The 26,303-nt window shown below is 44.9% G+C and overlaps 1 protein-coding gene and 1 pseudogene across 1 annotated transcript in view; both read left to right on the top strand.

The window, feature by feature from the left end:
* The first annotated feature begins 5,392 nt into the window (after positions 1-5,392).
* On the top strand, positions 5,393-6,251 carry LOC102434436 (annotated as a pseudogene).
* Positions 6,252-12,575: 6,324 nt separating this feature from the next.
* Positions 12,576-26,303, top strand: part of LOC102421416 (zinc finger protein with KRAB and SCAN domains 1) — a 50,291-nt gene continuing 36,563 nt past the window's right edge. Inside the window, 4 exon segments of the mRNA XM_014453121.2 lie at positions 12,576-12,744; positions 20,461-20,973; positions 23,504-23,657; positions 26,038-26,129. Of these exon segments, the coding sequence (XP_014308607.2) occupies positions 20,548-20,973; positions 23,504-23,657; positions 26,038-26,129 (672 nt within the window). The 5' untranslated portion in view covers positions 12,576-12,744; positions 20,461-20,547.

Here is a 26,303-nt window from a genome sequence, read left to right as displayed (position 1 = left end):
AGTATCATCCCACTTGTACAGAAGAGGAGCTGACACAGAGAGGTCAAGTTGCTGGTGTGAAACCACACATCCAGCAAGAGGCAGAGGCTGATGAGCGCGGATGGCATGCTCTTTCTGCCCTGTCCCCATGCCTCCCCATTTGGCTGAACAGTGAGGGGTTCAGAGAGCTTGTTCCAACATGTAATTAATCACCTTGCAGTTGGCTCCCGAAAGACAGCCATGCATCTCAGGGACATGGTGGAAGCCAAAGCAGTGAGCCACAAGGGCGCTGTGCCGGGACCATGAGACTATCTATGAATACCACCAACGGGGCACTCCCTGAGCGCCAGATGAAGCCTTATGTGGTCCGACCCTGTGAAACTGCATGAAACATATCCACTGTTCTACCACCAGCGACATCATGAAGGCGAGGGAGCATGTTACAAAATCAGTGAGTGTCCCCTCCCAGTGCCTTTGGCCCTGTCTCCTCGTGGACTTCGTCTCCTTGCATTCAAACCGGCACATGCCTTTACCTGAGTTCTAATTACTGTCCTAGTTACTTCTTCCCAGGTCTTCATCCTTTTCCATAGCCCACAACACCAAACCTACCCAAGAGGTGTCATTCCCAGCTTCCTCCCCTTCCTCTCTCCAGCTGTGTCCCTTCAGTCCAGCTCCACTGCTCAATCCAAACTGCTCTGACCTGCATGATCAGTTAGAACTTCTCAGCTCTGCTCCTGTCATCCGTAGCCCAGCCCCAGCACCTGACTCAGCCACCAGCCTCACCCGCGGGTCCTTTCTTTCCCATCACTGTCAAATCCTGCCTCTCCTCTCTTTTCACCAATCTATCCTTCAGTGACCATCTTTCCATAACTAATGTGTTACAGTATTCTGCTTGCAAAGTATTTCTGCCTATGTGCATATAGACATATTCATACAGAGTCTCATTTAGAAATTAGCTCCTCCTCCCCAGTGGATCTCCATTCGTCTCTTGCCTACACTACTAAAACTGTTTTGGGGGGTTTTTTGGCGCTTTTTGTTTGTTTGTTTGTTTTTATATTGTCTTCACGTTGAATCCACCTGAATTCTGCCTGCTAGCATTCTTTTAACTAGCCTACATTCAAATCTTTCATTAGCTTCCTCATAAAAAGCTATTATAGCCTGGCTGGTTTTGGCTCAGTGGTTAGAGCATCAGGCTACAAACTGAAGGGTCCCGGGTTTGATTCAGGTCATGGGTACATGCCTGGGTTGTGGGCTCGATCCCCAGTAGGGGGCATGCAGGAGGCAGCCAATCAGTGATTCCCTCTCATCATTGATGTTTCTATCTCTCTCTCTCCCCTCTCCCTTCCTCTCTGAAATCAATAAAAATATATTTTTTTAAAAAGCAGCTTTGTTCAGACTACTATGCTGATAGGCTAATGTCCTTTAGAAAATAAAAATTTTAATCTTTTTAAAAGCTACTATAAACCTTCAAATATTCTTCCTAATTTGAAGGACTCACTTCCCTTCCTCCAAATATTTTAACTACTCTCTCCTGTGTCCTTCTGTATTCTTTCTCGACATTCAGTGCCTGTCACCTGTTATTAAAATCAGACTGTGTTGCCGAAACTGGTTTGGCTCAGTGGATAGAGCGTCGGCCTGCGGACTGAGGGGTCCCAGGCCTGCGGACTGGGTTGCGAGTACATCCCTGTGGGAGATGTGCAGGAGGCAGCTGATCGATGTTTCTCTCTCGTCGATGTTTCTGACTCTCTGTCTCTCTCCTTTCCTCTCTGTAGAAGGTCAATAAAATATATTTTTAAAAAAAAATCAGACTGTGACTCCTGGAACCAGAAGCTTTACGGATCATGTGGCCAGTGAATGACAGTTCACCCCATGGCCAGCCACCCCGTGCTGCCTGGATGTGTTTGTACATCTGCATGTGCTTGCTTACACTGTAAGCTCCCTGGAACAAGGTGATCCTCTTCCTTTATAAACTACTCAGATGTTTAGAGGAAGCTCTACGATTAGTGCAGCTGCTCTCCAGGTTCCAGTCCAACTCTAAAAAGTGTCCGCATGCCATACGTTCTCTCTTCTCCGCCATTTGGCCAATATCGGAGCAAAATTGGGGAGGCACTGCTATAAAGGACCCCCAGTTTGCCTGAGATCGAAACTCCAGTATCAGAGAAGGCTTGGTATTGTGTCCTATGGTTCAATTCCTGAAATGCAAAGAGGGTCATGCAAAATTTGTATATAGTCTGGACAAACGAAGGCAAGACCTGGGAACACAGCTCAATGTTATCATTGTCTTCCCTTTTTAAAAAAATATTTTCTTGATTTCAGAGGGAGGAAGGGAGAAAATATAGATAGAAACATCAATGATGAGAGAGAATCACCGATCAGCCGTCCCCCGCACGCCCCCCACCTGGGACCAAGCCCGCAACCCGGGCACGTGTCCCTGACCGGAATCGAACCCGGGACCCCTCAGTCCGCAGGCTGATGCTCCATCCATTGAGCCAAACCAGCTAAGGCATCATTGCCTTCTTTACTTTGGTTCTCCAAGGATGAGGAAAGGCCACCATGTCCTAGTTGGGTGCCTGTGAGAGCCAATGAAGTTGTACTGAGCTCTCCTATATCTCTGCCACCTTTTTAAAAAATGTATTTTTTTATTGATTTTAGAGAGAGGGGATGGAAGAAGGCGAGATGGAAACATCAATGAGAGAGAAACATCCATTGGCTGCCTCCTGCACACCCCCTACTGGGGATCAAGCCCACAACCTGGGCATGTGCCCTGACCAGGAATCAAACTAGTGATCTCTTGGTGCATAGGCCAATGCTCAATCCACTGAGCCACACAGGTTAGGCTCCCTGCCACCTTTGTGTGTTGCCAACAGAGGCTGCCCTGTCATTGGCACACAGACAACAAAAAGCCCACACATGCAGCTCAAGCCCAAGGGTCAGTCAACAACCCAGAGCCCTAAACTCATCTTGTGTCCAAGTAAGTCAAAAAATTAGTAATAATAGCAATAGCATTACTAGCTAACTATAATGCCTCATAGGGTGTCAGAGTTTTACATGGATCAACTCAGAGCCTCATGATAACCCAATGCTGTTATAATCCCAGTTTTACAGACAGAGAAAGGATCCTAAAGGTAATGTAACTGCACCAAGAATAAGAGATACAGATGAGATTAGAAACAAGTCTGTCTGAATTCAATGCCCACACACGACATACCATAGACAGAAAGGATGAACATTTTGGCTTATTTGTTTTGTTTTGATGAGGTACCAGTCTCCTCGTTTAGACCCAGGTGCTTTTGCACTTGTGTGACTGGATGTGGACTGGAATTCCATTGTTATTGACTAGAGCCCAAAGTAAGGGCAGAGAGGTCTAAACTTCTGGAAGACACTCACACCCACAGCACAGTACATCAAAGATCCCAGATGCCACCCACGTGACAGGCAGAAAAGCTCAGATGCTTTGGTACCTGGGCCAGTTCCCCTACTCCCCAAGTTTAGAGGAAGCTAGCAAGAGATAAAGCGGTGGTTCTCAACCTTCCTAATGCCGTGACCCTTTAATACAGTTCCTCATGTTATGGTGACCCCCAATTCCCCAATTTCATTGTTACAAATTGAACATAATTAAAGCATAGTGATTAATCACAAAAACAATATGTAATTATATATGTGTTTTCCGATGGTCTTAGGCGACCCCTGTGAAAGGGTCGTTCGACCCCCAAAGGGGTCGTGACCCACAGGTTGAGAACCACTGAAATAAAGGCCTTGTAGAAGTTGAATGTTTCCCACCTCTTAGAAATGCTTCCCTCTCTTGCATAGTGATCCCCACTCCCCGTCACCATGAAGCCAAGTAAAAATGTCTCCAAAAACTGGGGGTAGGGCTGGGAGGAGTGCCAGTAACAGGAGAAGGCTGGCATCTCATTGTCTGCTTGGTCCTTATCTTAGACAGGAGTCTTCCTCCCACCCAAGCAGGTGGAGGATGATTCAACAAATCCACTGTCTAAGATGGGAGGGTAGCCAGAGGAGAGCATTGTAAAAGCCCATGTTCATGCCATTTGAGTGGCCAAAGATGCCTGAACTTCCTACAGATCAAGTGGACCCAGAGGAGGGTAGTTGGGCTTCATAGGACCTACTGGGCCCCACCGAAAGGACCCCAGCAAAAAGAGGGTGTAGGATGCCTACAGGATGCCTTGTTGGAGCAGATCTACTAGGACAGGGTAGTGAGCAGGCCCCTAAGGGCTCCCTGAAGATGTTGTCCCTGCACTCCATGAGCCAACTTGGTATTCTCCAAAAGTGGCCACAGCAATATTGCCCTTCCAGAACACTTCCCATCAAGAGGTGGCGTCTATTTCTCCTCCCCTTGAAACTGAGGGTGACTTTATGATGATCTTGAGGAATTGAATGCAATAAAAGTGATGCTGGGTGACTTCTGAGGCTGGGTGATAAAAGCAACATGACCTCCATCTCTCTCTCTCTCTCTCTCTCTCTCTCTCTCTCTCTCTCTCTCCCCCTCCCTCCCTCCCTCCCTCTCTTTCTTCGTGTGTGTATGTGTGTGTCCCTGGATGCTTGTCCTTGGTTCCAAACCACTATCCTGGGAGGAGGCTCAGGCCACATGGAGAGGAGGAGTTAAGAGCAACAGCCCCAGCTAAGATCTCAGTTGACTACTAGAGTCACCGGATTTAGGAGTAAGTGAGCTTCCAGATAATTCAACACAGGCCTTCCCAGCTGCACCAAGTATAGCAGAGATTAGCCAACTATGCTGGTCTTTGCCAAAAAGTGAGGATCTGGGAGCAAAATAAATGTTCTCATTGTTTTAACCCACTAAGTTTTATGGTAACTTGTTTTGCAGCCTAAGTAACTGGAACACTGTGTTACCTAGGGAGCAGCAACAGTCAACAGAGAGAGTTAAGTAAGAGACCCTTGCACTTTTCCTCTCTCTCCTTTTAGATTAGGAAAGGGGAGGAGGACTAGACATCTAGAAGCAGACCACTCACTTCCTCCACTCGGGGCAGAGGGATGGGAGTAAAGCACAGACCACCCCCCTTCCCACTGCAGTACCCTGACACAAATTGGGCAATAGTAAAAAAAGGGAACTTGTACACCAGAGATGAAATTAGGGTTTTAACCTGGGCAGAATCTTACGTGAAAGTGACTAGGGTACACACAGTTTCCCTCAGGTGCCATTGTAAAACCTGTCACCCAGAGAGATGGGAGATTTGATAACACAGAGGAGGACAATGGGTGGAAAAGAAACTGTTTCATATGTGTGCCTCTCTGAATTGAGGCTGCTCCATAAAGTTGATCATATTTGTCAAGCAGTCAAATTTATTCCTACCCAAGGACCAGGAGTGAGCACCATCCCTGGGGCAGTGGGAATGTTTATTTCAGAAGCCAGCTGATACAAGAAGATGTGGCTGGGCGGCGCGGCCCGGGTCACCGGTTCACTGGTCCGTCCCTAGCGGTCAGCGCGGCGGCGAGGACTGCGGGCGGTGTCACCATGTTGTGCCGGGCGGCGTGCAGCGCAAGCGGGGAGCTGGTGCCAGCTCTGGGGACCCTGGGCTCCCGGCAGAAGCACACCCTCCCCGATCTGCCTGCCCTCGGACTATGGTGCCCTGGAGCCTCACATCACCAACCAGATCGTGCAGCTGCACCACAGCAAGCACCAGGCGGCCAAAGTGAACAACCTGGCCAAGGGTGACATCACAACTCAGATAGCTCTTCAGCCTGCGCTGACGTTCAACGGCGGAGGCCATATCAATCATAGCATTTTCTGGACAAACCTGAGCCCTAATGGTGGTGGAGAACCCAAAGGGAAATTGCTGGAAGCCTTCAAATGTGACTTTGGTTCCTTCGCCACGTTTAAGGAGAAGTTGACCACTGTGTCTGCTGGCGTTCAAGGCTCAGGTTGGGGTTGGCTCGGTTTCGATAAGGAACAAGGACGCTTACAGATTGCAGCTTGTTCTAACCAGGATCCCCTTCAAGGAGCAACAGGTCTTATTCCACTGCTGGGGAATGACGTGTGGGAGGATGCTTATTACCTCCAGTATAAAAGCGTCAGGCCTGACTACCGGAAAGCTATTTGGAATATAATCAACTGGGAGAATGTCACTGAGAGATACATGGCTTGCAAAAAGTAAACCATCAGCTTGACACTGAGTACATAAAGCTCTTTGTGACTGCTTTTGTGGTAGTGCAGAGTACCTCCGTGTACCTGTAAGCTGCTCTGTCCTTTCTGAATGTAGCTTATTCAAGTATTTGATAAACACAATTTAGTGCTATGACTCACTTCTTGTTACAAAGTTTTGTTATTGGGCATCCATTTGAAGATATTAAATGCTTTGTATGATTTAATCTTTTGAATGAACATTTTCTTCAGAAAGCTAAAATACCCAGGAGGTTATAAATGTCATCGTAAAACCATCCAAAGAATCACATCCCTCTACTATTGAGGCCCCTATGGAAGCCTTTCTGATCTGCTCTGCACTTATAGAAAATCTTTGCACTTATAGAAGATCTTTGCCTGAGTTGTTTAATAATAAAATATTACATTTTTTCCCAAGGGGAAAAAAAGAAGAAGAAGATGTGGCTGGAGGCATGGAGACCTTGAGTCCCATTCAGAGTAATTCCTACAAAAAACAAGACGAAGTATCTTGAGAAGAGGTTTCACTGGATAAGGATGTGCTATACAACCTGATCCCTTCCCTTGGAGGGATACCACATAACTAGAGACATAAAGGATATGCCTAATCTTCGCCAGATTATTCTGTGGCAGATATCAACCTAGGAGCTTTTTATTTAAGCCTCACAACAACCAAATGGAGATTCTGTTGATAGCCCCATTTTACAGACAGGAAGTCAGGTTCACTTTCCCAAGTCCAGTTTTTCTCATATACACAAAAGGTTAAGAAACTTTCCCAAGATGGCAGAGCAAGGATTGAAGCCTAGTCTGACTCCAAGGTCAAACAGAAAATTCTTCCACTGCTTTGCCTCTCTCTCCTCTTGAGGGAGAACAGCATTGAGGGCTGTTTTGTTAAGACAAGGAGTTTTATTCTCAGTTCATCTGGAGTTCTAAGATAATATATATATGTGGCCCAGTGCACGGATTCATGCACCAGTGGGGTCCCTCAGCCTGGCCTGGGCCCTCTTGCAATCTGGCTGGGGAGGGACCACAGGAGGACTCCAGGGCGTGTCCAGCCCATCTTGCCCAGTCCCAATCAGCCCAGACCCCAGCAGCCAGCTAACCTACCGGATGGAGCGTCTGCCCCCTGGTGGTCAGTGCACGTCATAGCGACTGATCAATTGGACACTTAGCATATTAGGCTTTTATATATATATAGATATTTAGAAATTGTCAATTTTCTTCCTATTCTGAATCTTGTCTATTTTTGACCTTTCATAGTGGCTACTAGGTGGCTCTCCTTCTCACCCCACAGACCAACTCTTTCCCCACAATGTCCTTGGAGATGGTTCACAAATGGGAAAAAAATCTGAGCCATTGTCTATTAAGGATAAATGGAAGATATTCCTAAGTTCCTTATAAAGGAACTTGCCTGTTCCTCTGTGACTTTTTCTAATACCCATTCTGGACATTTCCCTTTCCTTATCAGCACTATGGCAAGACGAAATTCAAATGGAAATAACTATGTGATAAGCAAGGCCTGTTCCATCCGTTTTTAAGCCTTCTGTGACCTCCTTGGCTGGAAGCTGGGGAAAAACCATAAATTTTGCATATTAAGGGCAACCAAGAGGCCAAGAGAGATTTGTGTAGGAGGAAAAACCCATTATATGCCAGATTCAAGGAAAGTAATGGTCCAATACTGGGTAAAGTAGTAGCATCTGTCTTCACAATTTAGCAGGGAAGTACTTTTCCAGGGAAACATCATGGTCTCTGAAGCCAGGATAGTGACAGCCATTAATGGCCTGTCTTTAGATAAGGCTGGGCACGGCCCACTTTCCCACGGAGGGGCTGGACAAACTCTGAAGAGCTGAGATCTGGAAGTGGGCTTTCGAGCTGGGTGAGTCAAGCCACTGCGGTGGGTCAAGTCCGACTGAGGACACCAGGAGGAAGTCCTGACCAGTGTGAAAATGAATGTAATCGTGCACATATACTCTTAAAAGACTAAAAATTATCTTCAAAACTTTAGTCTTATATAATCCATTTGACAGCTATGAGCTATACTCTTCAGCCTGCCCAGCGCCACTCGGGCTGATGGATCCATCTTAAGGGATCATCTAGTCTGCCTCTTCTCTATACAGCATTTCCAGCAAGAGACTACTTTCTCTTTGACCATCTTTTTTTTTCTTTATTGAGTAAGGTATTACATATGTGTCTTTATCCCCCTCCCCTTGTCACTCCCGCCCCCACACTCTTTGACCATCTTTGACACCGTCCTTTCTAAGGCAAAGCTTTTCCTTATATTGAGCCAGAATCGGTATTCCTAATAACTCCCACACAGTGGTCTTTGCATTGTCTGCAGGAATTTCAAAAGAGAAATCTATTTCCTTTTCCACGTGAGGAGGCAAGATTCAGGGACTGTTATAGTCTGAATTGTGCCCCACCCCCCGTACTTCAAAATGTGACTGTATTTGCAGATAGGGTCTGTAAAGAGGCAATTAAATTAAAATAAAGTCACATAGGTTGACTCTAATCCAGCATGACCGGTGTCCTTCAAAGAAGAAGAGATTAGGGCACAGACACACACAGGGGAAGGAGGCCATCTATAAGGAAAGGAGAAAGGTCTCAGAAGAAACCAACCCTGCTGACATCTTGACCTTGAACTTCCAGCCTCCAGACCAGAAGACACTAAACATCTTTGTTTAAGCTGCCCGACTGTGGTACTTTGTATGGCAGCCCCAGCAGACTAACACAGCCACCCCCTGCCAAGCCCCCTCTTCAGCCAAAGCAAACACTGTTCTTTTTGCTGAAACTCAGAGAAGCTTCCATGGCTCCTTCCTGTGCTGCTAACTCTCCTCTCCCTGCACTCTGATTTGTTAGGGTGCCCAGAAGGCAAAGCCCTGCACCCAGGGGGCCTGACAACTATGGAGAAAGGCATGCCTCTCACTTTATGTTTGGATTCTGTACTGCTGTTCATGGAGCTTAAGATTTGTTTAACTTTTATTGAATCACACTCTTAGCTCACTTTGAGCTTTGTCTCCATGAAGAGCCCCAGGCCTGTTCACTGCTATTGCTGTCAAAAAGCCACATCTTCCACTTTCAGTCCTTTCTTACTTATTTTTTCCAGACTGATTTTCCATCTTGGACGGCAGCCACAGGGATATTTTGTAGGCTTTTCCACCCACATGCAGAATATTGGTCCCTATTACTTTGTCACTCATCCATTCCCTGTTTGTTATTTTTTGTGGGGGGAAGGGAGAAGGAGGAACAAGAATTGCTTTCCTACCTTCAACATACTAGTGAATACCATTATCCTTAGGGTCATGCACAAATTTAATTTTATGTCCCCAACACTCTCACATATAACACTGATAAAACAGGAAACAGGTCATATGAAACATATATAAGAGAATCCTATTGTATAGGAAATAACAGGACAGAACCCAGTAGTAGCTGACTCTGGAGACTCCACTCAAAGTTTCTGTGAATTTATTAAGATAACTTGGGTCTGGTAATTCAACCAACTAAAAAGTCCATCCAACTCTGCCCTTACCTGCCTTCCATTCATTTCCCCAGGATTCATTGAGGGCCACACTTCTCCAGCTTATCCCACTGGAATGAAATCCATAAGCTCACTATCTTGTCTATAAAGCAGTATCTAAAGGTCTTTGTCCTTCGTACTCTGCTAGAGCTTCATTCTAATGTTTCAAGATTTAATGATTAAGCCTGTTTTTTTTCCCAACGATACCATCTATAATTTTTCAAACTTACATGTCTTAAATATATATCTCCTGGACTTCTGCTTCTGGCCATATGGCAGACGAGATGATCAAAGAAACCTTTTCCATACAGCACACTGAAAAATTATGAATTCCATGCAAAAGGCATCCTTTTTTTAATGCATGAATGAGTTGATAGGGAAGTAAGGGAACTCTTTGGAAGCCAGAAATGACAAGGTTTTGGAGATGCTCATTTGGGGAACTGACACCTCCCTAAGTGGGAATGGGCACATTTAAAGATGGAAAAACGGCCGCTCTCCTGAGCCTGTCCCCTTGGCACTGACATTTCTGTACGACTTCCTAACCTTCTGCAGGGTCCCTGTCACTCCTGCTGGGTGGAGGTCACTGGAGGAGAGAAGCCAGAACTGAAGTGTCCCCAGGAATGTGAGCGATCCTGGGAAATAGGAGAGGACCTGCCAGAGCAGAAACGCACATGACATGTCTCCATGGAGCAGGGCACTCCTGTGGGTCCCCGGAGAGGGGAGGGGACTCTACACGAGGCGGGGGAGTCCGGGTGAATGTCTATTCAATCAGAGGATTCTCTCTTGCCAAAAAAAGTGTATGTTAATATAACCTTTGAAAAGTGGTGCTGATTAAGAACCAACAAGGATTCACCAAGACCAGGTAACACCAAGTTATCTCTAAAATTCGTCTCTGTTTTGCTAAGGTCTAGATCCGGGTTTCTCAGCCTTGGCACTGCTGACATCCAGACCTGGTAACTCGTTGTTCTGTGGGGGTGCGGGAAGAGGGCTGCCCTGTGCATTGTAGGATGCTGAGTTGCACCCTGGCCTCTACCCACTAGATGCCAGTAGGAGCGCACCCCCAACCCAACCCCCCCCCCCCCCACACACACACAGTTGTAACAACCAAGATACTGTCTCCAGACACTGCAATGTCCCCAGGGGAAAGACCTTCCCTGGCTTAGAACACTGTTCTAGCCAAATATATTTGTACAAAAATCTTCAATTAAATAGTTCATAAAGCAGCCAAATTTTAGAAGTATTCTACATGTCTAGAAATAGAAGAATTATTAAATACTTAATGGTATAGCTGCTCAATGGAATACTATATGGCTATTAAAATGATAATTATCCATTCTGTGTAGCAAAATTTAAAATGTTAATGATACGATATTAAGCGTTTTTAAGTAATACATATGATTATCACTTCGGGCTTTTCCAGGTGGCAAGGAACAAAGTTAGATTCTTTTGCTGGTTTATTCTAAGGACACACAGGGAAGATGAGGAGACAGGGCATAATGGAATCGGCAGCAAAGTCAAACAATGCAGAGAATAAACATTGTTTGGGGCCTGAAGGTTATTCATGCTGTCACCTCCATTATGCTGTGGCCCTAAGTATGACCGACCGCTGGGCTCCTGCTGTGAGCTCTGTTGTGCCATGTGCTGCACCTGTCTTTGTGTCTATAGCTCCGTTTGTTTTCTCTCAAGGCTCTGCTTACTAATGACTTCCATGGCTTCATGGCTTCTGTCAACTAGTGGCTTCTGCTTACTGATTTCTGCTTGCCCCAGTTTTCTGTGTGTCTCACATTTAAACGGCCCAAAGAGTTCCATTAGTCAGACCTCTCAAGCCAGGCCACCTCTGTAGATCCAAAGGTTAGCATTCCATGTGTAATTGTGCTTCCATCAGGTGACCAAACCTAATCCAATCAGCTTTTGTCCAAAAAGTGGTCATATAGCATGAATGTGGTAGTTACCACCTATCCAATACAACTATAGTTTTGAACTATGTCTAAAATAATAAATTAAAAATATATAGTGTATCTATGAAGATAGATAGGAAAGGGATAAAATTAAAGCCATCATACTCGGGCTAGGGTGGAGGGATTACAGATTACTATCTTTCTCCATTTTGCAACTTTCATTTAATGATACTGTAATTGCTTTTTAGTTTTCACATATTTTTCAGAAAATAATCTCCCCCAAGCAATTTCAGTCATGCCACCAAGCTTCTGAGTTTAGTCTCTCCATGAACTCATCTTGGAACGGGTAGAGCAAAGTCGCAACCATGAAAGCCGTGGTCGCCCTTGCACAGAAAGTGGAGCAACTTCTGCCAGGTAAAGGCGAAGGCCATAATTATAGGTTGTAGAGTATCTTGAAGGTAAAAGTGTCTGCTATTACTATGAAAACTCTCTTACTATGAAAACACCCTTACTATGAAAACTGCTATAATAGCATATGCCACATAAACAAAACACAGAACCTTCTAACTAACTTGGTTGTGGAAAGACCTTTGTCCACCCGCCAGGTATTTGAAAATACCAACCACTTAATTGGCAGACATCTCCTGGGGCCACGAGAAGCTACCACGGCAGCTTTGTGAAACCAGCCACCCCCGGCTTCACTTTGATCTTCTCCTGTCTACACCCTTGTTTCAGTTCCTCTGCCACAGACATATAATTAATGCTTGATAATAACCAATTATTACAAGGACTACTTGAGATGGAAGAGAGGAGAAACCAAATTTTCATATGAATTGGCATCTGAGCTGAACAGTCTGTTTATATGTCATAAAGCTTGGACCCCCTTCTCGTCGGTCCCCAGCTTTCACTCGGGGCGCACGAGCTGACCGCAGGAAACTCCAAGCTGGAGGCTTGATCGCCCATCGGAGAACCGGCGTGGAGCCCAGCTACCCAGGGAACCAAGTAGCAAAATCCTCCCGCGCTCCTAGAGAGGACCCGGAAGCTCAGCGCAATCCCGGAAGACGAGGTGCTGACACACTTCCGGCCTTTGTGACTCATTGTGTCTGTGTCGAGGCGTCGGGAGGGCCTAGCTCCTTGTGCAGCGCCCTTCGGCCGGTCTGAGCCCCGGAGTCCGCTCCCCTTTCTCTCCCAGCGCCCCAAGGCCGCTCCCGGGGCTCACGGTGAGACTTGGGCCGGCCTCTGCGGAGGGCGGGCGGGGCCGCAGGGGGGTGTGCGTGAGGGTGGGCTCCGCCGCTGCGGCCCGGGGTCCCCTCCAGGCGGCCCTGCCGGAATGTAAAGAGTTCCCGTCCCCTCCCCAGGCCCGGCCTTAGGATGTGCCGTCCCCAGGAGCCCGCCCTCCCCTCGGGTCCAGGCGGGGAGGGGGCGAGACCCCAGTGGCCAGGGGAGCTCGGGGACTGGGGAGAAGCCGGCCGCGGACCCTTTCGGGGCCCCTCGCCCACCGTGTCTACGTGGTGGTTTGACGTTTCGGAGAACAGGGTTGCGGGCGAACCCGCGACTCCAGTCTGATTTTCCTGCTCTCCCTTCGTCATCATTTGCTTTGAGTCCAGTGAGATTTATTTTTTTTCAGGACCTTCAGGGGGAAATGCGGCAGGCGAGACATGGGCACGTTTTGAAGTGCAGCCTTCATGTCTCCAGATCACCGCTCCTCACGCCATCCCTCCCTGATCGGTGGTTACAGAGTAGCTGGAGCTTAGTCCAGGGGGTGAAGAAGTGACTCGGCTGTGGGAGAGGTGATAGACATCCCGCTCCTTCCAGCCTTATGGAGTATTTTGGTGGCTTTAGAAATCAGCTGTCAGGAAGATTGGGTGTATTTTTCGGTTCTGGGAAGCTACTCTGCTTGACTTGGCGTGAGTGAGAGTGAAGAGAATTGGTGGAAATTTCACCGTGTCATTAGAAGACTGATTACCTGAGTGACCTTGGATAAGACATTGCGCCAACTCTCAGTTTTGTCATTAACAAAATTAACTAGGTTTTCTTAAAAGATCCAATTTTGGAATTTCATGTAGTCGATGTAATTGAAAAATTTCAGCGACAATTCACCCTGACTGCGCTCTCCCTTCTCCTTCCCTCCCTGCAGTGCCTCCAGTACACAATACCACACTGTCATTACAGAGAGTGGCTGTTACATGGCCTGAGACCAAAGAAAGCATTTCTTGTGCAGGCCAGTGCTAGGCAGATTTGGAGGTGGTCAATAAATACTTGTTGAATTGTGGAGAATTAATTGTAACCCGATCAACAAAGCTCTGTGACTGTATGTGCTGGCCACATGAAATAGCTTCATTACATAGGGAACCGTAAGGACAATGTGCTCCAGGAGGTTTTTTCCAAGTTGTATTGACTCTGAATTGCTATGCAATATTCTTGTTCATTATTTCAGGCAGTTTTCACCAATCTTAAAATACAAACTAGCTACTTAATATCATAGGCTTTTGCTTATTCTCTACTTGATTTAAGCATTTAGATTTTTTTCTAACTTTATATTGCATCTAACTACACAGTGTTAAATCTTACCTTTTCATCCAGGGGTAGTATCACTGTTCTTTGTGTAGCTAGCTGTCTTTGAAAGGTACCTTTTTTATATTTTAAACGGTTTATAGCTCTGTTTTGAAAAATGAGAGGAGGGCAGTTTGTTTAAACGTTGACGACTACAATACACCCTGAAAAAAAATAATGGCCTGTTTAAAAAATAACCTGTGGAATAAAGTGAACTTGTAACTCCAAGCCCTTTTTGTAAGAAAATCGTTTGTATTTATCCTTGATGAGAACTAGTTGCTGGGGGTAATCTTATCTAAATCGGATAGAATGTCAGAATGCTCTTCAGCTCAGACGGACCCCAGAGGTAGTATTCTCCTCCCAGTTCCCATCTTCCCCCAATTTAACAGATAAGGATACTGAATGCCAGAGATGAAATAACTCAGGGACGCGTAACTTATTTGTGAGAGACTGGAATTCAGGTGTTTCAACCTGTACTGCTTTCACTATGGGATTTCTCCCATTGCTTAATCTTTTAAGTAGGCTGAAAATTGGGAAGTATAAATTACATCTCTTAAGTTTATTGGAAAAAGTTAAAATACTTCTCTAGTGTCTACTAAATGCCAGACACTCTTTTAAGTGCTTTACATATGTTAACTCATTTAATCCTCACAACTCTATGAAGCAAATACTGTTTATCCCCACTATACAAGTGAAGAAACACGCATAGATTAATTTGCTTAAAATCACCAGCTGGTAAGTGGTAGAGCAACTTCATGAAACTTCCAAGTAGCCAATTTGAGGATAACATTGAATTGTGTATGAATGGGCAAAAAAAAAAAGTAATGTCAATTCAATGAAGTATTTTTTTAAAAAACTAATGCTTGCAAGGAATCTTACTAAGTGGTCTAATAGGTACAAAGAAGCCTACCCTTAACAATAGTCCAGTTGAGGACGGAAGGCGTGGAAAATTACAGAAATAAAAACAGCGCCAGGTAGTTTAGAGGAGAAAAGCTGTGTGCTCACATCATCTGGGAAAACTAAAATAAAACCCAGCCCTTCTGCTGTTGTGACTTTTCTCTTGCCCAGAGTGGGAGACAGGGGAGAGGAACTGTTGAAATTGGGGGAAGAGGGAATGTGCCTATGCCCTCATGTCTGTCCCTTTAGTTCTCACTTCTTCAGAGTATCTTCCCGTTAAGTCCCACTGACTCAGACTATCCTACTCTTTAAAACTCTGGCCCAGGTGTGAATACAAATCAAGGTTCCTTTCCTTTATTCTTATTATGGCTAAGACAGTATAGAATTTTCATAAAAAGATTGCTGATTGCTAGGCTAGTTCTGCTCAGTTACCCTGTTGAAGGCCCTGCCCACTTGATTTTAGCTAATTCCCATTTACATATTCGGTGTCTCCTTAGTTGCACAGCTCTCTAGTGAGAACTGTGGGTATCAAACGAAGCCCATTCCTGAGTGGTCATCCTTCATAGGCGCCTTCAGAATCTGTATGTGCACAGAAGCCCTTCCTCACCCCATGTTGGGACAGAGTGAGTTTGGTATGATGATTAGAGTTGATTTGTTTTTATATACATTTGTATTGATTTCAGAGTAGAGAGAGATAGAAACAGAGAGTCATTGATCAGTTGCCTCCTGCATGCTCCCTACTGGGGATCGAGCCCACACTAAGGCATGTGCCCTTGACCAGAATCGAACTTGGGACCCATCAGTCAGCAGGCCAATGCTCTATCCACTGAGCCAAACTGGCTGATGGTTAGAGTTTGAACTGAGGAGTCCCACAGACCTAATTTCAAATCCTGGTTCTCCCTTTCCAATTGCTGTGTGACCTTGGGTATGTTATTTAACAGTAGTTGCCCGGCCAGCATGGCAGTGGTTGAGCATGGACCTATAAACCAGGAGGTTACGGTTTGATTCTCGATCAGGGCACATGCCCGGGTTGCAGGCTCGATCCCCAGTAGGGAGCATGCAGGAGGCAGCTGATCAATGATTCTCATTGATGTTTCTCAGTGTCTCTCTCTCCCTCTCTCCTTTGCTCTCTGAAATCAATAAAATATATATTTTTAAAAAACAGCAGTAAACCTTAATTTTGTCATTATAAAATGAGATGATAATTGTACCCAGCTCCTAAGATTGTGTGAAATGCTTAATATAATACCTAGTACCTAGAAAGCACTCAATAAATATTGGCTCTTACTATTACGCCTACTAGTGGCTTCTTGAATTGGACAGCGATGAGGGGAAAGGGCATTTTAGCTTAGATCTGATGATAAGTAGGCATTGAGTATGATGTGAGGAGAGGATGGCAATCAAATTACAAGGCATATTTAGGAAAGACTGAATAAACTCATTTTGCTAGACGGAAAAGTTTCATGCAGAGGGGGAGAAATGGTTAGGAAATGAAGCTTAAGGGGAAACGGATCAGGTACTGGAAGTTGTTGACTGCTAGGCTATAAGTTTTAGGAAGAATAATCCAGAGGGTAGGAGGTGGAGGAATCATTGGGAGAAAATGAAGTCAGTGAACCAAAGAGAGGACGCTGGATTTCATGGAACTAGTTAGAAAATAAGTGAACAACAATTGCTTCCCCTGGTGCTTGGAGACTGAATGCATGTAAGAAGAGAGGAGTCAAGCAAGGTGAGATTCTGAGCCCGAGTGATTGAGATATTAGTAGAATATATGATCATAATTGCCACTAAAGACAATATGAAGATGGCAGGAGGAGCTGTAATAGCTTGAGTAGTTCTTATTTCGTCTATTCAGCTTAACAGAATTCAACTCTGCCAGGTGCGTGAGGAGATGAGTACAAAGAAGACAAGACTCCCTCTCCTGAGGAGCTTAAATTTTAGTTGGGAAGTGGAGATAGGAACTGCAACCCAATAATGATAATACAAGGAGAAAATAAGTAAGTGCCTTGAGTAATAACAAAGAAAGTACTAAGGATGTTCAAAGGAGGAAGATATTTAATTTGGACTTGCAAGGTGCATAAAAATTTGACCAATAAAGTTGATATGGTAGGAAATTAAAAATCACACCTATGCTTAGGGGACATTAATGGGCCAAAGAGGCTGAAATATAGGGGATCACTACTAAGAAAAGTAGTAAGGTAAGATAGAAAAGTACAGTGTGGTGTATTTGAGGGGAAGGAGGTAATGATCAGAAGCATACTCTGGCAGTACTGTGTTGGTCTTGGTATGTTCAGATTGGAACAGGGAGAAATTGAAGCTAGAGAAACTATGGGGCTATGGCACTAGACTAGGTAGGAGATATAGAGCTTGAATTAGGATGGTGGAAAATAATTGTAAGAGATATATAGCAGGAAGATATTCTTTCTTTTGACTTTTCAGAATAAAAAGAAAGAAACTAAGACTTATAGGAATTCTTTATCCTCCAATTGGGTTAAGCTAGCCAAAGGGATAATCTCTTGAACTACTTACTCTCTGCCTTTCCCTATAGCAGTCTTTTGGGGTCTTGGCTATTCTGATGCCCCCAGCTCCCAGGGGGGTGGGCCTCTTCCTGGAAGCTGCCTTATTAATGCATCAGGTAAGTTACTTCTCAGGGCTCAATTGCACTCCTGCTGAAACCTCCTTAGAACAGTTAGCACATTCTACTTTGTACTGTAATTATTTGTGTAAAAAGAGGACTAGTGCTTCTCATCCTTCTATTCTCCTCAGTTTAATAGGACACCTTGAATATTGCGGATAGGCAGAAATGTTTCGGAAACTGAGTAATTATAGCTCTAAGGACTTTATTGGGAAAACTGCTCCGAAGTTGAAAAACAAAATATTTACTACAGCAAGGAGGGTGAGGTACAGAACAGGTCTGAAGGTATTAAAGGGAAGGGCTAGAAGAAGGGAAGGTTTACAATAGGACTTTTTACTAGTTTAATGTCATTGGAGAAATGACTTAGTTCCCCCACTTCCTTTAAATAGAAAGCCTTTTTTAAAAATATATATTTTATTGATTTTTTACAGAGAGGAAGGGAGAGGGATAGAGAGTTAGAAACATCAATGAGAGAGAAACATCAATCAGCTGCCTCCTGCACACCCCCCACTGGGCATTTTAGCTTAGATCTGATGATAAGTAGGCCCACAACCAAGGTACATGCCCTTGACCGGAATCGAACCCGGGACCCTTGAGTCCGCAGGCTGACGCTCTATCCACTGAGCCAAACCGGTTAGAGCTAGAAAGCCTTTTTTTAATGTAATATTCTTTTTTCTTCTTCTTGTAATATTCTTTATTGTTATTATAGACTGCTAGTTTAATAAGGATTTCTGTTTTTCATTAAGGACAAAAAAATGAGAAACACTAATCTTGTGATCTCGGATTAAAATCATGTTCTTTGTGATTAGAGCAGTCATCTCCAAACTTTTATGATCACACATTCCTACCAATTAAAAACTAAAAATTATATACGTGTACTATTACACCAATATTTTGTATAATTAAAAATACATTAAATAGTGCTCTTTAAAAATAACTTGCGCTTTAGATGTACCTTTGCTACCAAAATTACTAATAATTTTTTAATGAGAGCCATGTAATTTAAAATCCTTCATTAGTTTTCAACTCTTGACTTAAATAATTGTGATACAGAAATTGGATGCTGTCTCTAAAACTTGAGTTTGATGCTTACTTATGATGGTTGTAGAGGTGAAAAAGATACTTCACAAAGATTTGTCAATTCAGATGGAAGGAACATATTGTCAACTGACTGTTTAGTAATATGCCCACCAACCATGCTAAATTTTTGTTGTTGAAATTCAGCTAGTACTTTTCCATTTTCCATGACCTTAAATCATCTGTTCCTACAAACTAATCAAAGGTTTTTTTATATTTTTAACAAGCAGGTTTAAGACCTACTAAAATTCCTCATTTGGGACATTTTTAAACAGATTAGAAAATATTTCCAAGTTTTTTAAATGACTAGGTAATAAGGATAATTAGTCATTTATGGCTGTTAAAATTACATAACAATGTATGTTTTCCAGCATACATCTGTCCTCGTAGTAGTTCTTTCCTTATACCCTTTTTTTTAAGCAGCTGTTTTCTCACTGATTGGTTAACTCCTTGTTTGATTTAGATCGACATTGGTTTTTACCTCCTCATCTAGCTGAGTAAAACCTTGCTCTAAATAGAAACTTCAGCTGTGCCATTTTCTTGTTTATGTGTGTTTGCATCATTAGTATTTCTCATAATTGTAGTTTCTCTGTAAGAACCTTTAAAGCTGCTTCTCTCTTTTTTGAGATATAATTGACATATAACATCATATTAGTTTCAAATGTACAACATAAAGACTCAGTATTTGTATTTATTGTGAAATGACCACCACAGTAAGTCTCGTTAACATCTGTTCACCATAGTTAAACAAAAATTTTATTGTAATGAGGATTTTTAAGATCTACTCTCAGCAACTTTCAAATATGCAATACAGTATTACTAACTGTAGTCACCATGCTGTACATTACACCCCCAGTTCTGGTTATTTAATTTATAACCAGAACTTTGTACCGTTTGACCCCTTCACACACTTCCCAAGTCCCCATGCTTGTCTCTTTTAAGCTAGGTAAAATAATCCATTATTCTATGGACTGATGTCAGGTAAACTGGGAAAAATCACAATATCTAAAAGTGAGCAAGTAAATGAGGGCACCTTAACAGCCCTCTGTGTTGGAGGACGAAGGCTCCCACTCTTCCCTGTAGAATGACCACACGGTACCCCCCAAAAAACAATAGAAACAGTTGGATGGTGGATTAGCAATTCTGGGGCTTCGGATTTGGTGTGACTGTTGACTCCACTAGGTAGGTAGCTACTGCTGAGCAAATTAGTTAAATTATCTGAGCCTGAGCCATGTCATCTGTAAATGGTACTAGCAGTTGTTCCTACCTGGTAGGATTGCTGTGGGATGAAATAAGACTGTGTGTGGCCCAGCCAGCATGGCTCAGTGGTTGAACCAGGAGGTCACAGTTCAATTTCCGGTCAGGGTGCATGCCTGGGTTGTGGGCTCGATCCCTAGTGTGGGCATGCAGGAGGCAGCCAATCAGTGATTCTCTCTCATCATTGATGTTTCTATCTCCCTCTCCCTTCCTCTCTGAAATCAACAAAAATAAAAAATGAAAAAAGATTATGTGTGTACTGCTTGAAGTCTCTTGCCTGTACCCTGTTGACATTCAGCTCTCACTGGGTTAAGCACTGTAAAGGTATGATGTCCTAACCTGCTGTTCTCCTGGAGATAAGATGCTTAGGGTGGAATTTGCCCATTGGAGGCAAATCTTAATGTATAAAGTGGTAGTCAAAACAGTGTGGCTCTGGAGGCTTTTTTCGTGCCTTGCATGAAGTGTTAGTAGCACAGGCCACTTTTCATAAAGATACTAATCACTTTTTTTAATACTTCAGGAATCATACAGAAACAGATATCAGAGAACATTTTCAAGGACAGAAAGGACAGACTTTATTTGGATCAAGTCAGTTCTCTGAGCCTGAATGATGACTGCTGAATCAAGGGAAGCTACTGGTCTGTCCCCCCAGGCTGCCCAAGAGAAGGATGGTATCGTAATAGTGAAAGTAGAAGAGGAAGATGAGGAAGAACACATGTGGGGGCAGGATTCCAGCCTGCAGGAGACTCCTCCTCCTGACCCAGAGATCTTCCGCCAACGTTTCAGGCACTTCTGTTATCAGAACACTTTTGGGCCTCGAGAGGCTCTGAGTCGACTGAAGGAACTTTGTCATCAGTGGCTTCGACCAGAGATAAACACCAAGGAGCAGATTCTGGAGCTGCTGGTGCTAGAGCAGTTTCTTTCCATCCTGCCCAAGGAGCTCCAAGCCTGGCTGCAGGAATACCGTCCCGATAGTGGGGAGGAGGCTGTGACCCTTCTGGAAGATTTGGAGCTTGATTTATCAGGACAGCAGGTGAGAAGAGGTAAAACTTAGGTGTGAGGAACACATGGACTTTGAGACTGGAGCAAAGAGAAAGTTACTGATTTAAAGCTAATAGTAGTAGTCTTAGTATTAGACTAGTATTAGTGTTAATATACTAGGGGCCCAGCGTGCGAAATTGCATGAGACCCAGGACCCAGAGTCCCGCTGCTCGGCGGGACCCAGAAAGAGTCCTGCGGCCGCTGCTGCGGGAGGCAGAACTCAGAAACCCATCCGCCTCCCCATGGGACCCAGAACCCCACCCGCGCCTCTGGTCAAGTCCTCCAGAGTCAAGTCCCCGCCCACCTGGGGCACGCCTCGCCACACATGCAGCCCCTCCCACCCGCACACACAGGCTCCTACTGATCGGTCATTATGGCATGATGGCGTGATAACTATAGGCTTTTATATAATAGACTAGAGGCCCGGTGCACAAAAATTTGTGCACTCGGGGGGGAAGGAGGGGGTCCCTCAGCCCGGCTTGTGCCCTCTCGCAGTCTGGGCCCCCTCAGGAGATAACGACCTGCTGGCTTAGGCCTGCTCCTGGGTGGCAGAGGGCAGGCCCAATCCCTAGGTGCAGCCCCTGGTCGGGCTCAGAGCAGGGCCGATTGGGGAGTTGGGGCGCCGCCCCCTGTCATGCACAGAGCAGGGCGGATTGGGAGGTTGCGATGCCACCCTCAGTCACGCTCAGGGTAGGGCTGATTGGGGGGTTGGGGCATCGCCCCCTATCACACTCAAGGCAGGGTCGATGGGGAGGTTGCAGGGCCACCCCCTGTGACACACAGAGCAGGGCCAATCAGGGGGTTGGGGCACTGCCCCCTGTCACACACAGAGCAGGGCCGATCAGGGGGGTTGGGGCTCCATACCCTGTCACACACACAGCAGGGCGGATCAGGGGGTTGGGGTGCCGCCACTGTCACACTCAGGGCAGGGCCGATGGGGAGGTTATGGCTCTACCCTGTAACACACAGAGCAGGGCCCGTGTAGGGGGGGGTTGGGGCGCCACCCTCTATCACCCACAGAGCAGGGCTGATCAGGGGGTTGGGGCGCTGCACCCTGACACACTCAGGGCAGGGCCGATGGAGAGGTTATGGCTCTACCCCGTCACACACAGAGCAGGGCCTGTGGGGAGCGGGGGGGTTGGGGCGCCACACCCTGTAACACACAGAGCCGCAGGGCGATCAGGGGGTTTGGGCGCTGCCCCCTGTCACGCTGATCCGGTGCCAGGAGGCCTCGCGGCTCCGCTGATCCCGGTGCTGGGAGGCATATTACCCTTTTACTATATAGGATAGAGGCCTGGGGGCCGGCTGGTTTGCCCTGAAGGGTGTCCTGGATCAGGGTGGGGGTCCCCACTGGGGTGCCTGGCCAGTCTGGGTGAGGAGCTGAGGGCTGCTTTCAGGCTGGCAATTGACTGAGGCTCCCAACCGCTCCTTGTTTTCTTTTTTTTTTTTTTATTCTGTGCCAGCTTTAGCTCTGGCTCTAGCTCTGAGGCTTCCGCTGCTATAATCGAAACAATGTATAACTCTAGCTCTGAGATCCCGGCTGGCTGAAAGCTGGTTTCTGGTGTTTTGTTTAGCTTCTATATTTGTTACATAGTTGCTTAGAGTTGTAGCTCAGAGGCCGGCAAGTCAGGCGGGGAACGTTGCAGTCTGCAGTCCCTGGAGCAAGCAAGCCTCATGTTCGCTTCCAGCTGCCTGGCTGCCAGCCGCCATCTTGGCTGACAGTTAATTTGCATAAGGATATGCTGATTAGCCAATGGGAAGGGTAGCGGTCGTACGCTAATTACCATGTTTCTCTTTTATTAGTGTAGACTAGAGGCCCAGTGCACAAAAATTTGTGCACTTGGGGGGGTCCCTCAGCTCTGCCTATGCCCTCTTGCAGTCTGCGACCCCTCGGAGGATGTCGACCTGCTGGCTTAGGGCCGCTCCCTGGGGGATTGGGCCCAAGCTGGCAGTCAGACATCCCTCTGGCAGCCTGGCAGCCCTCAGGGGATGTCCACTTGCCAGCAGGGAGCAGACCTAAGCTGCAGTCGGACATCCTTAGCGCTGCTGAGGAGGCGGGAGAGGCTCCCGCCACCACCGCTGTATTGGCAGCCGTCAGCCTGGCTTGTGGCTGAGCAGAGCTCCCCCTGTGGGAGCACATTGACCACCAGGGGGCAGCTCCTGCATTGAGCGTCTGCCCCCTGGTGGTCAGTGTGTGTCATAGTGACCAGTCATTCCCAGTCGTTCTGCTGTTAGGGTCAGTTTGCATATTATCCTTTTATTATATAGGATAAGATACTACTTATATAATATATATAATAGGTATATATATCATGTCATATATATAAAATAAACTAATATACAGGCTACTAATATAAGCTTGTTTAGTAGTCTGTAGTGGTTATTCTCCTTGTTTTGCTTGAATATTAAAAAGTATTCTGGCCTTATCTCCCTTACATCCTGGTATACTTATGTTCTTTTTGCTCATTTAAAGTATTCATTAAAAAGTGATTTACCCTCAGACCTAACCTGTTTGTTCTCAGGTCCCAGGTCAAGTGCATGGACCTGAGATGCTCGCAAGGGGGATGGTGCCTCTGGATCCTATTCAGGAGTCCTCGAGCTTTGACCTTCATCATGAGGCCACCCAGTCCCATTTCAAGCATTCATCTCGGAAACCCCGCCTCTTACAATCACGGGGTAAGAAACTAGGTTTCTTATGGGGAAAAGAAGCAAACTATTCAGGATGGCTGTGTCCTCTCTGTGTTGCTAAGTGCCTGTAATAAAGAAGCATGTTTTTATTATTATACATTATTGTTATTACTAAATATTAGGGGAAATACAATTTACGGACTAATCCCAGGAGTTAAATAATGTTACTAGGGAAGTAGATGAAATGTGCATAATGAACTTGGGTAGATATTGTGTTGCTTCTTGAATTGTTAGCATTCTGATGTCTAACAGATTTTTTTCTTACTGGAAAGTGCTGGGAAGAGATAGTATACTTTCAGCCTGGTTTTGAAACACTATAGTACATCATAAATTATTTTATAAAGAGTCAATTTTAAAATTCATTTCATTTAAAAAATGTATAAAAACATTGTATACATTACTCTTTCTAGGTTACTTTCAGAATTTTCAAACAATAGGAAAAGATGGAAAACATTTATTTTTCGTGGAGAACCATGAGGAAAAGCATCATTTCAGGGTCATATAAATAAAAATTATTTTAATTATTAGAGCTTAAATAATTTTTTTTATGCATTCTGGAGGGTAGCCAGCATTCATATGCTGGAGAAGTCCGTGTAAACCAATACACTGTGATATTTAACCCACCACTGTCCACCTATGACCTTCTAGGGCCATGGTCGGCAAACTGCGACTAGCGAGCCACATGCGGCTCTTTGGCCCCTTGAGTGTGGCTCTTCCTAAACCTTAGGAGTACCCTAATTAAGTTAATAACAATGTACCTACCTATATAGTTTAAGTTTAAAAAATTTGGCTCTCAAAAGAAATTTCAATTGTTGTACTGTTGATATTTGGCTCTGTTGACTAATGAGTTTGCTGACCACTGTTCTAGGGTATATAAGGTCTCCACACTATACAGGGGGCGAAATCAGGAAATTGAAGAGGGTAGTCATGATTTTAAGTTCCAAATCAGACCTTCAGGCTACCAGAGCAACAGTGTTAGAGACCCTGGTACATCCAGTTGTTATTTAGTAAATAGTTCTTTAACAAATTGAGACATATACATTTATTCTCAATTTCTTCTTTGTGCTCTTCATCTTCCAGAGTGTTTCCTAGCTCCTGGAAGGCTATAGTGCTAGTTATTTAATCTTTCATACATTTTGCTTTAGCTTATTTTATTATTGTACCTCCTGAAAACAAGTTTAATAATTCAAATTCATGTCTCTAATATTACTTGGCAAGGGAGGATTTTAATATTGCAGTTTAAAATTTTTCTAATTGTTTTTACCCATTGCAGTTAGTATATGACATATTAAATATCTTTTATTAGATGAATGTCAACCCCTACCTTTATATACTTATAAATGTCTCATTAACGTTTGAACCATATCTATATTTTATCAAAAAACTGGATAAGTGAGGGAAAAATGTAGAGGGACAAAAAATGGCAAAACTTACCCAGAAGTAGGAAGCCCCTTCCTACCTTGTGTTTTTTTTACAACTAAATGGGATTCTGATGTCCTGTTATTTGTTCCTTGGACTGGAGAAAATAAAAAAAAATAAAAATAAAATTATTTAATAGTTCAGAGAGGAAAGGAGAGGGAGAGAGAGGGAGAGAGAGCTAGAAACATCAATGATGTCCAGCCGGTGTGGCTCAATGGATAGAGCGTCAGCCTACAGACTGAAGGGTCCTGGGTTCGATTCCCGGTCAGGGCACATGCCCAGGTTGCAGGCTCCATCCCCAGTGTGGGGTGTGCAGGAAGCAGCCAATCAGTGATTCTCTCTCATCAATGAAGTTTTTATCTCTCTCCCCTTCTCCCTTCCTCTCAAATTAATAAAAATATATTAAAAAGAAAAGAAAAACGTCAATGATGAGAGAGAATCGTTGATCAGTTGCCTCCTGCCACCCATACTGGGCACCAAGCCCACAACCCAGACATGTGCCCTGACTGGAAATTGAACCGTGACCTCCTGGTTCATAAGTTGACACTCAACCACTGAGCCATGCCGGCCAGCTGAGAAAATGAAATTTTGAGCTAGGCTTGAATCATGGGCTAAATGTTATTCAGTTCTGTAGCTGAGAGTAGGAACCTGTATTCTAGATCTGGCTCTGACATTCATAATTGTGTGACTTTAGACAAGTTATTTGACCTCTCAGGGCCTCAGTTTCCCCTCTTTAAAACATAGGGTTGGACCAAGTGATTTTAAGGTTCCTTTTACATTATTCCTTATCCAGCTTAAGAGTAGAAGTCTTGAGAAAACAGAAGTCATGCTTTTTCTTTTTTCATTCTCTATTCTGTAGTTGAACATTGAACATGCTGGTGCAGGAAAAAGAGAGCCCTGGGCCCAGAGCAGAGCTGGTTTTACTCATAGCTCCTTTTTCCTCCCTCAGCTCTCCCTGCCACCCACGTTCCTGCCCCTCATCACGAGGGGAGTCCCAGAGACCAAACAATGGCTTCTGCACTATTCACGGCAGATTCCCAGGTGAGCCATGGGCCCCTCTGCCCTCCTCTGAGACCCTCATATCTGCCTCTCTTCCTGGAGATCTTTATAACAGTCTCCACCCAGGACACTCAATTCTTGATGTCCTGCCCACAGAGTAGACCCACTCACCCCTCAATCCACCAGAGCTTGGTACCGTCACCTTTTCTTTCCCAG

This window comes from Myotis lucifugus, unplaced genomic scaffold (assembly GCF_000147115.1).
Source record: "Myotis lucifugus unplaced genomic scaffold, Myoluc2.0 scaffold_0, whole genome shotgun sequence".
In the NCBI taxonomy this organism is placed as follows: domain Eukaryota; kingdom Metazoa; phylum Chordata; class Mammalia; order Chiroptera; family Vespertilionidae; genus Myotis; species Myotis lucifugus.
Note: the sequence above shows the minus strand (reverse complement) of the source record. Positions and strands in the feature narration are given on the sequence as shown.